The following is a 15446-nucleotide window of genomic DNA, read 5'->3' as shown; positions in this document are numbered from 1 at the left end:
AACATGATACGGCTTTATTTTCCGTTTAATTCCTACAGAAATGTTTCATTACACCAACACCCATCCTGAATTGAGAAGTAGAAACCGTTGACTAATCTTGCTTCAGTAATTTTTTAGCCTTCATTTTGCGCAGATGCAAAAAGGTGCCCACGATAAAGAAGGCAGCACCTGAAATAAAAGAGAGATTATAAGTAGCAAATAATTTCCAAATAATTTAAAAACAAGACTTTACCACAAAAATATTGACTGCTTCAAAGGAAAACAAATTTTTATCTGCTACAAAACAGTCAAGAAAAATATTCAAAATGTGCTTTTTCGTTTAAATAAAAATTTAGTTGACCAAAAGAATTCAAATTGCGAGGTGATTATTTTAAATTAATATGTTTTAATTTGAAAACGTTAACTATTTCTTTTGAATTTAAATTCAAAAAAGAGCCTTTCTGGCCAATAGGAAAAAATAAATTCAAACCAGTCATTAAGTTCATCCGCTCCTTGCCGTCGAGTTCAGGCATGTTGAAATGGTATTGATTATAAGTGCAATAATAGCCAATGTCCAAAGCCATGGCTGTGACCGCACCAAGGGCCGTCCACACTTGCGACATGTACATGCCCATTATCACAGGCAGCGCTGCAATCAACATTTTCACCACGCTCGCATTGGGAACTGCAATCCGAAAAATTAATAAATTGAAAAATACTTTCTTGAATTAATTTACCAACGCAATAATGCATGTAGAAGAAGCACAACGAGACTCCAGTGACAAAATTGATGGATTTCGGAGGATCATCCCGATCTGCTGACCTGCAGATGAAGTTTTGAATTAATTATTATCAATTAACTATTAACTGAATAAAGTACCTCTGTTCTGTTGGGGATTCGGGACTTTCTGGAGTCGCGACCTTCTCGGTTTCCGTCATTTTTGCCTGAGCACTATATATGCTGTCACTTCAACGTCAACGTTTGATGTGAGACACGCTTGTGAGGAAATTTCAGAACTATAAATAATATTATGAAATAGGAAGCCCCTGATGAAAGCATAATATTATTTCCTGTTTTTCTTAATAGCGATGGGTTTCAAATAAAAATATTATGAAAGTCTTTGAATTTGACTTCTACTTAATTTTAGTCAGCGGGGCCAGATTCGTGTGACGCGCAGATATGGCGTCCGGTGGAGCACGGCGCGAAAAATTGTCGAAAATGCGCGAAAAGATCCAAGTTTTCGTCCATATTGTGACATACTTTTGCATTACTTGTATACTAATTGTGTCTTTTGGATTGTAAAAAAAAACTCTTGACACTCGTACGGGAATCCAAAGAGGGCTTTTTGTTTCCCACATTCAGACGCCATCTTGGATCTGCGCAGTGCGAACCAATTTTATCGCAAATCTGAACCCCGCTGATTTTAGTAAAAGTATTTAATTCGAGTATACCCTATATCTAAATGTTGTTATGTGTAGGCATAATTTAATGAGACAAAAATCTATCAGAAGGTAATTTTTGAGAGAAAATCCACCCAAAAGGGCTTATTATTTTCAGGCTTTGCGCGTTTTTAATTATTAAACGAAGAGCAAAACACTTATTAACATATATTTTCTGAAAGTTGATGAAAATTCATTTTTTTTAATATTTGTGACCTATAAAATTTTATTAAAAATCTAAACCTCATAATGCAAGAGAAAATAATTTTATTTTTTCTATTATTGTCTCGAGAAAATTGTTTATTTTTTCAAAACGGTGTGCAAGTTACATTTTGAGGAATAAATAGCATTTTTATACAATTAAATAAATAATTTATTACAAATCGAATTTGCACAAAATATAAAATATCAGGACTAGTCGTCAGGGTCGGCGTGCTGGACGTGTACCCTGAGCACGAGGGTGTCATCCCTGACAAAGCCGGCGTCAGCAAGCTGCCTGAGCGAGACGAACTCTGCAAATCCGTATCCGACGTGGTTGATGTCCCTCGAGGGCCGGTGAAAGGCGGCGAGACCGGCCTGCGCGGCCATTGGCTCGCGCACGTCCTGCCCGCCGGACTGATTGACGGCGGCCAGCACGATGCGGCCGCGGAACGGCCACGACAGGCTGTGGTCGTGCTCGCCCTTCAGCAGGTGCACGTGCACGCTCAGCGCGTCGCCGGCTGCGTTCAAATTCACTCGCACGCAAAATCTGAAACAAAAAGTCAGACCTTTGTGTTAAAATAAAATAAAATTTAAATCAATAATCAGTCATGATTAATTTCTCATTACATTTGATAAATGAAGACTATGCTAGTACAATTTCAACTGTTTTCATTTTTATTCATTTCTAATTTAAAAATAAAATAATTAAGAAGAGTGAAAACTAAACTGTATATTATATAGCAACAATTTTTCAAATTTCAAGATGAAATAATCTAGACATTACCTTAAATATTAATAAAATAATTTATAAATAAAGAATAGGCTAACATAATGTAGATAATGATTTTTAAGAATTTTATGTTAAAGTAGTGTCAGTCTATTGTTAAGAACTAAACTTTAATTTTTTCTATAAAAACCATTTGAAAAGCATCTAAAAATTCCAACCTGTAACCAAAGGGCGCAGTGAAGAAGGGAGTGCTGTAGAGCTTTTTAAGCTCTGGCAGCGCCGCCCTGAGGGTCTGCAGCTGGCGGCTGAAGTCCCTGATCTCCCAGACGTAGTGTCCCGAGTGGAGCAGCAGGTCGCGCCGCACCTTCTGCTCTATATTGCGCAGCTGGATTTCCTGCTCGTGGTTTTTCTGTTCCAACGACACAACCCGCTCGAATAGCGTCCGCAGCAAGTCACTCGACGCCTCACCTACAAGATCAAAAACAAAAAATGAATTTTTTACTTTAAAAAGGGAAAATATTAAAAAAACGAGTAGCTTAATTTAAAACAGACTCAATGTAAAGGGTCAAATTACATTGCAGTCCAGTTTTAAAATGAAATCACAATTTTCAGCCATCATTAAGCCTTAAATATAAACAGCAAATACAATTTTAATGTTAAATTTACTCTGGGTTAGTTTTAAATAACATATGTTCATTTAAAATGATTAAATTTTACCCGCTGGTTGTTGCGTGCCCTCCGAACTAGTCTCCTTTGGTGGCGCCTCCCAGTTTTTGGCCGCGTCCTGACTTTTGAAATCGATCAGGTCTCTGCTCTGTACTCTGACTACCTCGCTCAACTTCTTGTACGCAGCAGACACAAGCTGAAAATTTTTCAAGAAATCAAAATTTTGTTTATTTTTAAGTGGGGATTATTTTAAAACATGTCCATGTATTTTTGATACTATATAGAGCGAAAATTTGTCTTACGTCGAGGTGTTCGTTGATGTGTGAGTCGAGGTGAGCAGGCAGGTCGGCCCTGGGCAGGGTGGCCCTGCAGCCGACCTCCCTGAAGCGGCAGCAGCACGGCACTTTGGCACATTCGTCGTCCAGGTGCTTCTGCAGGTCGTCCGGACTGGCGCCGCACCACTGGCACCCGCCGCCGCACTCATCCGCACCCACCTCAGGTCTCCTCTAATTCACAAAAGAATCAAGAACATTATTACACTTATGCAACAGCTGAGCGCCAAAATTTAAACTCAAAAATTAATTTATCAAAGAAGGAAATTATTATTGCCATTCAAAATTTACCTACAAATTGTATTTTAAAATTAAATTAAATCATTAAAAGGTCGAGGTTGTGGTGTCTGACCTGAAAGGTGCAGGAGGCGACGTGCGTCTCGAGGTCCCAGGGTGACAGCATTGATTTGCAGCCCCTGTCCGCGAATGGGCAGCTGAGGAAGGGGTCCATGATCTCAGCCAGCACGCTTTTGTCGGGGTACAGGTCCTGCTTGCCAAGCACGCGGTTGTCGATCGGACACCGCCACTCTTTGTTCCTTTCACCCATACTTAAATTAGTAGAAAATATATCCACTTTTTACTGATATAAAAGGGTTTTAGAACATGCCACTCATTCCAATTCATCAAAAGATATTATAATCAGATGCGAAAAATTGGGTTTAAAAAGAAAATTGGAAATAATAAATAGCTTTGAATGAATAGGCGTCTCATTTTCCTCTAAAAATGGAAATTGACGCATGAATTATTGAAAAGTCAGGCTAGAGGAAAAACCAACCCTGAAATAAATTCCATTATAAACATTTGTCTGTTACAAATAAGGAACCAGAAGTAATTTCTGAATGTATTTCCTACCGCGCAAATCTAACGTAAATAATTAACACCTCATTTCCTTTCAAATCTTAGGATAGGAAGTAATTAACTAATTTTCATCTAATTGTTTTTTCCACCAAATCACGTATTCATGGCTTTATTTAAGAAGAAATAATTTCTTTGTGCATAAAAATAATTCATGTGAATCGCTTGAGCAAAAACTAATTTTCTTGACTTCATGATGTGCAACAAATGAAAAACCCTAAAAAACCAAAAGTAACACATTATTTAAAACCAAGATTTTGCCAATTTTCTTTTGATTTTTTTTTAAATATTGAGCGATTTTGGATATCAATCTATTTTGGCAGTCAATATTTGATTTTCTAACAAAATGAAACAGCAACCTGGGAAATTTTTAAGCTCATTACACATTTTTAGAGTCTATTCTGCAACCACCGATTTTCAACACTCCTCAATTATTGAAAGAAATATCAGAGTATTTAAAGTGAAATTTTAATAAAGAAGACTCACTGGACCCACTGGTAGATACAGTCCCTGCAGAACCTGTGTCCGCAACTGGTGAGAATGGGCTCTGCGAGGCAGCCGAGGCAAATGGGACACTCGAATCGCGAGTCCAGACTGTCCGCGCACGCCCCTGCCGCCGAAGAAGAGGCTGCCGCTGCCAGCTCCGACTGTCAAAAAGCAGAAACCACTGAGTTTCTGTTGCTCTTCATCAAGTGACCTCGAGTGCCGAAGCGCTTACTGTGTCCGACGACGAGCTGCGGGCCTGCTGCTGCATCCTCCTTGTTTCCTGACTCACCTGTTGCGTGACTCATACAGGTACACACGCCCTTCCACTCCTTGCGGAAAAAGTCTCACCCAGAGGCGCCATTTTTTGAATCTACCTGAGCGAGTGTGGCCTTTATATGGGTGAAATTACAATGATGCTGGTTGAATATGTTTAGTTAAATTTTATTCAGTCCGTTTTAAAAGTTGCTGTCGATCAGTTTTCCGAAATAGGCGGTGAGCGCGACGACCTTGCTGCGGAACACACTTTGCTCTATCTCCACCAGGTTGCCAACGCCCGCTAGGCTCATCAGCTGAAATAATACAAAAAATGCAAAATAAAATAATGATCTGCTTTGGAGTTGATTCAATTCATTCAAATCACTTTAAAATTATTTGAATTGTTGGATGCAACAAGCGTTATTTGTTCTACAATTTTCAACAATCAAAAAAGGACCTTGCTACTGTAAAAATCGATTTTCTTTTTGAATTTCTCCAAAATTTAGCGCTTGACTACATTTTAGAGGCAAATTTCGATTCCTTTCGTTGATATCTGTCCATCAGCGTATGCAAATTTTTGGGGAAACTCTTTGTTGTGAAATAAAATAGGATTTTAAATAAGGAGACATCCTCCACCATTTAAAAAAGCTTGCTAACTTTGCAGCCACTTTTCTAAAAAATGAACAGTGCTGTTTTGAACAATTTTGGATTTAAATGAATCGTAAAAGGGATGAGTTCATGCATTGGAAGCAAGCATTTCCAGGATTTTGCAGTATTGATTAGTCAAAAAAGCTTTTCTTTCGTATTTGAATAAAAATGATTTTGAATTGGGAGTCAATCAAATTTTTTTTTGTACATAGGAAATTCTTAGGGTTAAACGTTTTCATTTTTATAGCTTTTCCTGAAGTAAGGTGGACAATTTTAACAATTTTTTGAGGCTTTTAGAAAATGGCAAAAATTCAAAATTTATTTTATTTTGTGTAGTCACTGTTCAAATGACAAATTTAATCAGTAGGTAATTTTTGGCGTTCTGGAAAATAATTTTAAATTTTCCACAAGGGTTGAAGGGTTAGTTCCGGGCTTTGCAAGTTTTTAAAGGTTAACTTTAGACGCAGAGCAAAGTATTAATATTTTTCTCTAGAGCAGTCGAGAATTCAGGCTTAACATTTAATTCTAACATCAAACAATAATAAAATGAACAGCCTAATTGTGTAATTTTGAATTTTTAACTGATTTTGAACAATTTAAAGAGAATAAAATTAAGTTTTACAAGTCCGACAGATTATTTTGACTATAGGCAAAAGAGAATTAATTTTGATACTTCTGTTATCAGAAAGAATATTAATTACAGAAATTTTACTTCTGATTTACCAACAGGCAATATATATATGATTTTTTTTCTAATGAATAATTTTCCAGTAGAATCTCGCCAAGAAAAACTTACTTGGGATAATCAGGGGGAAATATTTCCACAAATTAAGACATTAAAAAATAATTTGAAAAACTTCTAAATTCTAGCAAGAGTTAAATTTTCTAAAATCTATTAAAACCTCAAATTTTAAATGGAGACATTTTACTCTGGCATTAAAAAAAGTTAAACTCTGGGCATAAAGACGACCATGAAATGACCAGGGTTGCATTTCGAAAATCGAAAAATTGTAAAAATGAAAAATCTGCCCCATCAAAATTAAAAAAAAACTCTAAGATTGTTCGTCTTAAATTGTTTCAAACTTTTTAATTCCCATCCAACTAAAAGAACCAAATAGAAAATGAATTAAAATAAATCGGTGTTGGTTTCAAACCTGTTTTCTGTTTGTGTTCCTGGGCATGTACATGATTACATTTTCGCTGACCGTCTTGGCCACCTTGAACATCTCTTTGGCGTCAACGCAGCTCAGATCTTCCAGGTTGAACACCTGCTTCTGTGTGTAATCCGGTCCGCCCCACGGAGGACTCAGGAAGATGGCGTCCGCTTTGAGTGTGGCCGCCACTTGCATGAAATCGGCGCAGATGAACTCGATTTTGTCTTGGACGCCGTACACCCGCGCGTTGTTTGTCGCTAAAAGAATTTTGGCAGGGTCGATGTCCACTGCTATCACTGAAAATTAATTTGTTCGTGTGAAAATTGCTTTTTAAATTTTTATTAAAACTTTACCTCTGCGGCAATTAAGGGCAAACTGGATGGTGTTGCCTCCGGCGCCGCAGAAGGCATCCACGACGACGTCGCATTGCCGACACCGCTCGGCAACATGCTTGGCAATTTCCTCCGGAGTTACAGAAAACCAGGACTCTTTAAAAACAATTATTGTTTAATTAATAATATAAACACAAGATCCTCAGGGAAACAAACCTTGGTCTAATTGAATGCCCTCGTCGAATTTTGAAAATAGTTGATACCGCCTTGTCCAATATTTGTGCAGGCCCGGGTGGTCCACCTCTTCCGGCACATTCTTCTTCTTCTTCTTTCTCTGTTTCCGCTTCCGAGTGCCTCTATCCGGACTCGTCGAATCGCTCTGTAAGATTAAATTTGAGCTAAAAACTTCCGCTTCCGAGTGGCTCTTCCCGAACTCGTTGAATCGCTCTGTGAGATTAAATTTGAGCTAAAAAACGGACTTCCAAGATTTTCGAGGAAACCAACCAAAATTATTTGAACCTTGTCTTCTATGACCTCCGCCTCATCTTCGCTGGTTTTTGGCGACTGCTCTTTTTGCTCTTCTTCCTCGGCGGCCTCTCGGACGGCCTCAAAAATACGCAGGGTCTCGACCAGCACGCCGATAGAATTTCGCACCCTGAACGAGACCAAGACATGATTATGTACAGGTTAATAAAAATGAAAATATATTTTCCACCTCTCCCGTCTTTTTTGCGGTGGCCGCTGCTCCTTCGCCGGTCCCGGCACTATTTCCACGACGGCCTCTGCGGCCACATTCATACCGTCAACGTCCATTCTGAATCAAACGACAATCTAAGACGAGACGGGCCACGAGCCGGCAAAGTGCAGGATTCAGAATAATGTGTTTATGTTTTTGTTTGAATGATATTTAAGCACAGAATCGGTTTTTTATAAATAACCGCCATATTTGAAGAGATAGGATCAGAGTATAAACCGGTATTTTAGCCGGTTCTACAACCAGAAACTTGAGATTCTTTTAAGGATGGTGTGAGGAAAGGAGAGAAGTCTGCAGAGTGAACTATCTTTTAATATTTGGGGTTTGCATGTAACTAGAGATTGTAATAACAATCTGAATCACCAAAACCAATTATTTTCTTGTAAAATATTAAAAACTATCTCAAAACTGAAGGTTTTTACTCTACGTTCCCATCAAACATTTAACTCCTCAATCGTCTTTCTTGAATAGTTCAGATTGAATCATGCGGGATTTTGGTATGACTATTAATTTTGAGGTAAATGACTCTCCAAAATGGGTAATTCTTACACTTTCAATAATTAATGTTACATTTTATTGATCTCTGATTTAATTACAACAATAGTTTATTTAAAATAACCACTTAGGATTTGCACATGTTCAAATTAAAATAATAGGTGTTATCTAGAAAAGTCTCTTTATTTTCATATTAACTCTTTGTTCACCAATTACTCCTGGAAATACGCTTGAATCCAAACACCAATCTCGTCTCCTCTTCCATAATTAACTTTGCATAATTTCCGGATTGATTCTCCTTGGTCGATTCGCAATTATAGAGTGGGCAAATTAGGGAAGCCTTAATTTTTATTTAAGTTTATATATATTTATAGATCGCATGAATCTTCACGAATCGGTGTTTATCGGTCAAACTTATATTTTTTTAAAAGACGCTGCAATTAACAGATAGTCTGTACAGTACATCCATCCACATGGGCAAACACTTTAGACAGTTTGGATGAGCACACCAACCACATGACGTCTCGGGTCAAAAAGCAAGTAGACTTTCCTCCTTAAGCAACGTATGTGTAAATTTTCCTGTGAAAAATCAAATCAGTTAATTTAAAATAAAGCTACTAATTAGAAAACAATTATTTACCTATCCTCGGGTGTGCGGGCAAGGTACTCGCGCTCGATGAGGCCCTCAATACGCTTCTTTATCACCATCGGGTGCGGCAGGAAGCGCGCCTTCAGCTGCTGTGTCACCTCGGCCACCAGCGAGTTGTGCTGCATCCGCTTGCGCGCCTTCATCACGCGCACGATCGCTGCCTCGATCTCGTGCTTGCGGTCCTCGTCCACCTTTGTCCGCGTCTCCTTCCGCTCGGGCTCTGTCTCGCCACGCGACGCCACTGTCTGGATCTTCACCCTGAGCACAAATTTATTTATATTAAATCGCAGTGTTCGAAAAATGTCAGCTTAATTAAAATAATTTTGACAAAGCCGGTTTTCTTCAAATTGGCAAAAATTAGGAAAATAACAAAATAAAATAATTCAAGCATAAAACAAGTCTCTAGATCCAGCATGAAATTTAAAATTCTAAGACTTTTCGATTTTAAAATTGTAAATTCAACGTAAAAAACAATATCTTTGGAGTGTTTCATTAATATAATTACACCCTATTTTAGCCATAAATTCGAATTGATTAAAAAAGCCAATTTATGCGAGCAACAATTGCCTGGTTTAAAATCCTGAACATTGTTAAATCGCGAGGAAACTTAATTATTGGTTGGAAAATTGATTTAGGCTATAATACTAACATAAGGATTGCATTTTCTTACCACCTGGGTTTTTCATCACTGACTTTTACAATTTTATTCCATTAAAAAATAGTTGCTGTGAGAAATATATTCAGTGAATATTTTTATGCGTGTTAGGGTCATGTCACCGTGTCGAGAAAAGTATTGAATGAGAAACGCAGTGTTGGAATTGTTTAGTGAGTAGCAGAAAAATATTGTCTGTAAATTGATGTGCGCTAGGCGGTTAATTGAGCGACGAGCACCTGCTGCTGAAGAAAACAGCAGATTCAGCGTGGGAGCAAGAAAAAGAAGACTATCAGCAGAAACACATTTTAATGATGTCAGAAACCAATGCTGCATTTAAAGCGCATTGCAAAATTGGCGAACCCTGGGGTATGGGGAATGAGTTTCTTCGTTTCTTAAAATATGCAGTGAATAGTAAATCTGAAAAAACCCTAAAAACCTTGATGGGTTGGGCAAAATGTGATAAACCCGGGTTTTTCGGAACCCTGAATGTGAAATACCTGTGTAGTTTTGAGTAGAAGTTGTCGTTGACGCAGAAAATGTTGCTCGGCTCAATTTCTTTCGTCTTTGGGTGCTTCAGCAGAACCCGCTGGCTGGACTTGCCCATGGCCAGGGATTGAAGAGCTCTGATGAGGTCTCTCTCAGGAATATCAGTCTCACTAGCAATCTCCTGTTAATTTGAGACTTTAATGCTAGTCCGAAATATTTAAATTGAAAATTGTCGACCTCATAAGTCAGCCGATCCTGGTTGTTGAAGAGCATGAGGACGCACATCTGGTAGGTGGACACCTGGATGATGTGCTTGCGGGGCTGTTTGCTGCCGCCACCGCCAGAGAACGTGCCTGTCGAGGTGGAGGCCATCTCGATGCCGCCGCCTGACGCACCGTCATCCGCCTTCCCCGACGGCCGCATCGAGCCGTAGAAGAAGGCGTTCAAGTCGGCAGAGCCCAGCTGCGCTTGCAGGGTCAGCTGCCGCCCACTGTGTTTGCCCAGATAGAATCTGAAAAAATATAGCAATTAATTAATGGAATTAATTCAATCTGCATGAAAATCCTGCGGGGATTGTCTCATTTTCAACATGAAAAAAACGTGTAAACACGCATTTTATTTTGGAAAGTTAATTTATGTCAATTTATATATTTTATTGAGATGACTACACTCTAAATTATATTTTAAAGGGCAAAACGAGTCTAACAGTACGCCAAAATATAAATTTAAACAGTTATAATCCAAAATCAAGCGTGATAATAGAATTTTGTTTTTAATTTAATTTTAAAAAAACTCTAAAGTTTGCTTTACATATCTGTTGAGAACACTTTTGAGGACCAATCCAGATTTTAAAAAAATTCTTATCAGTATAAAGTTACGAAATATACCCAAAATTTCAAGAAAGCGACTTTGAATGACCTTTGACCTAGCCCGATGCCCTTGTATTTGCTGTTAAATCGATCGGATTTGACAAGAGTAATCCAAATAACTTATGATTTCTAAGTTTGACCACAAGAAAATAAGATTTAATAATTTTTTTCCAAAATAAATTTACCAAAACCCAATTACGTAGACAATTTAAGCAATTTTCTTTTCAAAAAATCTTGAACTGATCTAAAAATGTCCTTCAAACTGTTACTTTGACTCAAAATAAAAATATTAAGGGTTTAATGAATGCAAAAGTCAAGAAAAATAAATAGGAATTAAAATCACGATCAACTATGAATTTAAGAAGCCTACCTTCTGAACTCTTCAAACGCCTCTCTAGGCGCGGTTGGGATGTTGCACTTTGGGACGACGGTTTGCGTAGGCCAGAAGCCAGTGGTGAGGACCCGCACATTCAGGTCCACGCCACTCACGCACGTTTGCTGTGTTTAATTCAAATTAAATTAACCAAAATTCATCAGGAGAAATATTACTGACCCCTTTGTTCATCAAGTGCTCCTTCATTTCCTCCATGTAGGTGTTGGAAATGGTCATGTCCTTGAACATGCCTTCCAGCTTCGACGTGAACTGGCAGCCGCACTCGGTCTAATCACAGCCAAAAGTTAAAATGAGCACGTAAATTTGAGGATCTGCGGCTTACTTTTAGCTTGGAAATCATATTTTTCTCACAGTCGTCGCTCACTGATTTGTTGAGCAGCAGACGCTTGGCCAAATGCTGCTTGTAGTAGCGCTCAAATACATCCTTCTCCTGCAGGAACCGGAACATCACCATTGCTTTGTCCAGAACTGACTCAATTTCTTGTTCGGACATCTGCAAAATATGATTTAAAATATATTCTTTTATATAAACATAAATAAAATTAATATTGAAAAACCATGAGCAGTGACTTAAAAAGTGTCATTCTTGTAAATTATAAAACACCAAAAATACACCAGTTGCATAAGCCCCTAGTGTTTGAAGCCACCAACAGATGGCACCACTGTATATTTCCGTAATGAATTTAATTTTAAGGCACTTTCGCTGTGATTTTAGACTCAATCCTGCTACTGTGCATTCTTCATTTAATATGATTTATTTTCACAAGCTGAAAACTAATATTAGCTTAGCTAATCAACATAGAATCGTGAAAAACTATTTTTTGAAAGAAAAAAAAATATTTTCCAGCGTTTCTACAGCCAATGGCAGGACTGATTTTGGTTTTCAGCACGTCAAAAGATAACATACTAAGTAGTGAATAATACACTGTGGCAGGATTGAGTCTGAAATCGCAGCGGAAGTGCTTGATGATTAAATCTATAGCGAAAGTATACGGTGGCGCCGCGGCTTCGAACAACTGTGTAATAATAAGTGAAATATGAAACTGACCCCTCTGACTCCTTTCTTGAGCTTGTCGTCGATGAAGAGCGAGAGGTACTCTGGCGACTTGGGATTGAGGTTGAGGAAGTACTCAAAGTCAGCTGCGATGACCTGCTTGAATATCCTGTCGTTGCCGAACGAGTTCTTGAGGAAATGGTCGAAGCGGTCCTTCAAGTCGAGCAGCTTCTGCACGAATGAAATAGCGTTGGTGCCGCCTGAACAGGGCAAGCCGGTCGCGGCCGCCGCCTCATTCTGCTTTGAGTCCTCCTCCTCCTGCACCAGACCCTTGCCCTGCTCGCGCAAATACTTGCTCACGCACTCGGAAATCGTTTTCAGGCCGTCACGAAGCCGGCTGAACAGTTTGTACATGCACGCCAGGTCGTCTGTCTTCTGGTTTATCAGCATGTGCACCACACCGCTGTTCTCCATCTGTTCACAGCAAAAAATACACGAAAATATTAGAAATGAAAATTTCAAAAGATTAAAAAGTAGAAAAGTACTACGAGGGCTTATTTTATAAAAAAGTTTATCCTGGAAATCTTGAACATTTGTAGGAGTTGAGCTTTTTTATTTGTTGACCACGGAATAGAAAAAATAGTAGAACATAAAAACACATTTTTATATTTCAAAGGCAATTTTCTCATTAAATCAAGTATTAAAATTTCTGAAAAATATATCATTGATTCTCACGTGCCTTGGAACTGCTTTAAAGGGGTTTATTCTCAAATGTTTTGGAAAGCTACCAAAAATAAAAATAATCAAATACGACCTTGACCGATGAACTCAAACTTGAACTTCGTTTAATCAGGCTTGACGAGAAAAATTAAATGCACGAATTATTTTTAAAAATTAGACCAAATCAAGAAGAAGAAATGCAAATTTTAAAAGATTTAAAGCAAAAAAATATATATAAACCAATATTATCGAAAATCTGCTGAGTTTTCAGTTTGAAACCTGCAAACATGCTATGAAGATTTGATAATCACATCCTCGCAAATATTTAAATAATTTGCCTTTATTTTCCGAATGAGAATTTAACTTGACTTATTTTTTACAGCACACTTTCAAATAATTTATCGGTTTTACCGTAAATTAAGAAGGGAACTGGGCGTACCTCTACAATGGTCTTCATATGTTTTTTGATCAGCTCAGTCTCGACTACGTCCACGATCCTCGGCTCGGTGGATTGGTCGAGGTAGTGCTGAGCGCGGTCCACCTCCTCCTGAATTCTCGCCTCTACCTTCTTAATATACACAGAGGCACTGTTCTCCGCCAGGAATTTCTGGCTCTCCAGCTGCACAAAAACATAACGAAATCAGGTCACAGCAATATCCAAAGATAAAACTTATTTTTGATTGAAAAAACAAATTATTCAAACTTTTACTAACACTTAAACAAAAAAATAAAAAATAAATTAATTTGGATTGATACCAATCAATTTTTTGACTAATTTAAATTGATTTTTAAAATCTGGGGCATTACCCTGTAAAACTCAGCTGATTGCTGGAGGAACGGCCGCTCAAAGTCCTCCTCGTAGACGGAGCGTGAATCAATACCCAAAATCATGAGCATGCTGCACGCGTTTCTGATGGCGATGCGGTTGACCACCTCGCCACGCCGCTCCCGAGCCACCAACTCGAGAAGGGTGGTGCGCAGACAGTCTCCAATCACATTGTATCGCACCACCTTGGCAATTTAAATCAATTAGTCACAATATATTGAATTTAAATAGCCAATTTTTAATTCAAAATTCCAGATAATTTAAGTTAAGATTTTTCTTGTGATAATAAACAAACCTGGTCCCGAAATATCGAGAGGCCAAGGTTGTAGACGTTGTCAACGTCGTTTTGCTGCACATACACGCGGTCCATGTACATAAGAATGTCTCTAATCATGACCATCGAGGTTTGGTGGTCGCTCCACGAAGAATTCAGAGTTGACAGAAAGTTGTTATTTAGCGCTTGCAGCACGTCTTGTCGAACCTGGACAGTTTCAAATAATTATTTTAAAAGGCTCCTGGGTCAATGACTCTGATAATCACTTTGTTCTCCAGGTGGCTGGTGACCACTTCTTTGAGGCCAGTGTAGAGACGTTCTCCTCGCTTGTGCAGGACCATGGTGTACGCGTTTCTGTACAGCTCCTCGAAGCTCAAGCCAGAGTTGTTTTTCTTCTGAATTTCCTGGATGGCGTTTTTCAGCAGCGTCCAGATCGTGTCCACGTACTTCTCGTCCATGTTAGCCTGAATGATTTTTTGTTTATTGCAATTAATCGCAAAAGGGGAAAATTTTAGGGACTTACAGGGAATGCTCGTATCCGCATTTTGCCTTCGCGTTTCGGCGGTCCGTTTCCTTTCATCATCTTGGAAAAGTTTGAACACAATTAATCAACACGCGAAGAGAGAAACCTGGAAAAAAACAGATCCAATAAAAATTTCGTTATGTCAATCACAGAAATTATTATCCTCTCAAGCACGATCAGATCAAGGAAACCCATTTTATGTATCTACATAATTTTAGTCTGAGACTTTTCGTCAATTGCCATACATAATCCCCTTTAACAGCTGCAAAAATCAGCCGGCCAACCGAGCAGTCGCAGACGGACGGCCGCCTTGTCTCTTTCCAAGAAGCCAAAACCTTGAAATTCACTTTCCCGAGCCAAAATAGGTCCCCGACACCTTGGCGCAGGTGGCCAGAATCCCCACACCCGTCGCACCCCGCGTACCTTTTCGAATGCGGGCATACGTCAAGGGTCGTGGGGACCCCACATTCTTTGACGGCGAGTCCGCTGGCCACCTCCAATCCGCAGGACACTGGGAATAACACACAACACTCGCTTGGACAGCAACAGCAATGGTTGATTTCTTGTGCGCCGATACGACTCACTTGCGCAGCTGTGGCCTGTCAATTCGGGGAGAGTGGAAGGAACTTTAATAATGAGCAGGGATGCCAACTTGATTTGAGGAAACCTCTTTGGGGCGTATACAACAGCAGCGAAATGTGGGCATGCCAACCAAATTTTAATTGCTTTGAA

The 15446-nt window shown here is 38.9% G+C and overlaps 3 protein-coding genes across 5 annotated transcripts; all 3 read right to left on the bottom strand.

Annotated features, from left to right (window-relative positions):
* Positions 1 to 1703: 1703 nt before the first annotated feature.
* Positions 1704 to 5078, bottom strand: LOC135940075 (TNF receptor-associated factor 6-like). 2 transcript variants are annotated; one of them, XM_065484747.1, is made up of 7 exons: positions 4919 to 5078; positions 4687 to 4847; positions 3698 to 3893; positions 3316 to 3519; positions 3065 to 3209; positions 2566 to 2815; positions 1704 to 2167 (listed from the first exon to the last, which is right to left on the bottom strand). In XM_065484747.1, the coding sequence occupies exons 1-7, from the start codon at positions 4952 to 4954 to the stop codon at positions 1834 to 1836; spliced, it is 1326 nt and encodes a 441-aa protein (XP_065340819.1). In that variant the 5' UTR covers positions 4955 to 5078; the 3' UTR covers positions 1704 to 1833. The 2 variants fall into 2 exon arrangements, with proteins under 2 accessions (XP_065340819.1, XP_065340820.1); XM_065484748.1 differs by having other exon boundaries at positions 1706 to 2167; positions 3698 to 3881.
* A 33-nt stretch (positions 5079 to 5111) lies between these two features.
* On the bottom strand, positions 5112 to 7963 carry LOC135940076 (trimethylguanosine synthase-like). 2 transcript variants are annotated; one of them, XM_065484749.1, is made up of 6 exons: positions 7791 to 7963; positions 7580 to 7730; positions 7292 to 7454; positions 7097 to 7231; positions 6744 to 7039; positions 5112 to 5255 (listed from the first exon to the last, which is right to left on the bottom strand). In XM_065484749.1, the coding sequence occupies exons 1-6, from the start codon at positions 7886 to 7888 to the stop codon at positions 5142 to 5144; spliced, it is 957 nt and encodes a 318-aa protein (XP_065340821.1). In that variant the 5' UTR covers positions 7889 to 7963; the 3' UTR covers positions 5112 to 5141. The 2 variants fall into 2 exon arrangements, with proteins under 2 accessions (XP_065340821.1, XP_065340822.1); XM_065484750.1 differs by having other exon boundaries at positions 7595 to 7730.
* Positions 7964 to 8488: 525 nt separating this feature from the next.
* On the bottom strand, positions 8489 to 15335 carry Cul3 (cullin 3). The gene is made up of 14 exons (XM_065482264.1): positions 15138 to 15335; positions 14715 to 14820; positions 14458 to 14655; positions 14213 to 14398; positions 13899 to 14102; positions 13531 to 13710; positions 12426 to 12845; positions 11700 to 11870; positions 11537 to 11644; positions 11354 to 11481; positions 10352 to 10625; positions 10126 to 10295; positions 8965 to 9231; positions 8489 to 8903 (listed from the first exon to the last, which is right to left on the bottom strand). Exons 2-14 carry the CDS (start codon positions 14772 to 14774, stop codon positions 8879 to 8881), a joined length of 2391 nt encoding a protein of 796 aa, XP_065338336.1. The 5' UTR covers positions 14775 to 14820; positions 15138 to 15335; the 3' UTR covers positions 8489 to 8878.
* Between the last annotated feature and the right edge of the window lie 111 nt (positions 15336 to 15446).

The sequence above is a fragment of the Cloeon dipterum genome, chromosome 3, assembly GCF_949628265.1.
Source record: "Cloeon dipterum chromosome 3, ieCloDipt1.1, whole genome shotgun sequence".
NCBI classification, from domain to species: domain Eukaryota; kingdom Metazoa; phylum Arthropoda; class Insecta; order Ephemeroptera; family Baetidae; genus Cloeon; species Cloeon dipterum.
This window is presented reverse-complemented; position numbering and strand designations above follow the sequence as displayed.

Bases quoted from the DNA above. Each gene is read 5' to 3' on its own strand.
- LOC135940075 (XM_065484747.1), bottom strand. From the start codon at position 4,954: ATGCAGCAGCAGGCCCGCAGCTCGTCGTCGGACACA. The intron at 4,848-4,918 runs GTAAGCGCTTCG...GCTTTTTGACAG, and splicing joins GCAGCTCGTCGTCGGACACA to TCGGAGCTGGCAGCGGCAGC. The intron at 3,210-3,315 runs GTAAGACAAATT...AAAAATTTTCAG, and splicing joins ACATCAACGAACACCTCGAC to CTTGTGTCTGCTGCGTACAA.
- LOC135940076 (XM_065484749.1), bottom strand. From the start codon at position 7,888: ATGGACGTTGACGGTATGAATGTGGCCGCAGAGGCCGTCGTGGAAATA. The intron at 7,455-7,579 runs GTTGGTTTCCTC...TTAATCTTACAG, and splicing joins ACAAGGTTCAAATAATTTTG to AGCGATTCGACGAGTCCGGA. The intron at 7,232-7,291 runs GTTTGTTTCCCT...TTGTTTTTAAAG, and splicing joins GGGCATTCAATTAGACCAAG to AGTCCTGGTTTTCTGTAACT.
- Cul3 (XM_065482264.1), bottom strand. From the start codon at position 14,774: ATGATGAAAGGAAACGGACCGCCGAAACGCGAAGGCAAAATGCGGATA. The intron at 13,711-13,898 runs GTAATGCCCCAG...GTTTTTGTGCAG, and splicing joins AATCAGCTGAGTTTTACAGG to CTGGAGAGCCAGAAATTCCT. The intron at 11,645-11,699 runs GTAAGCCGCAGA...GGCTGTGATTAG, and splicing joins ATATGATTTCCAAGCTAAAA to ACCGAGTGCGGCTGCCAGTT.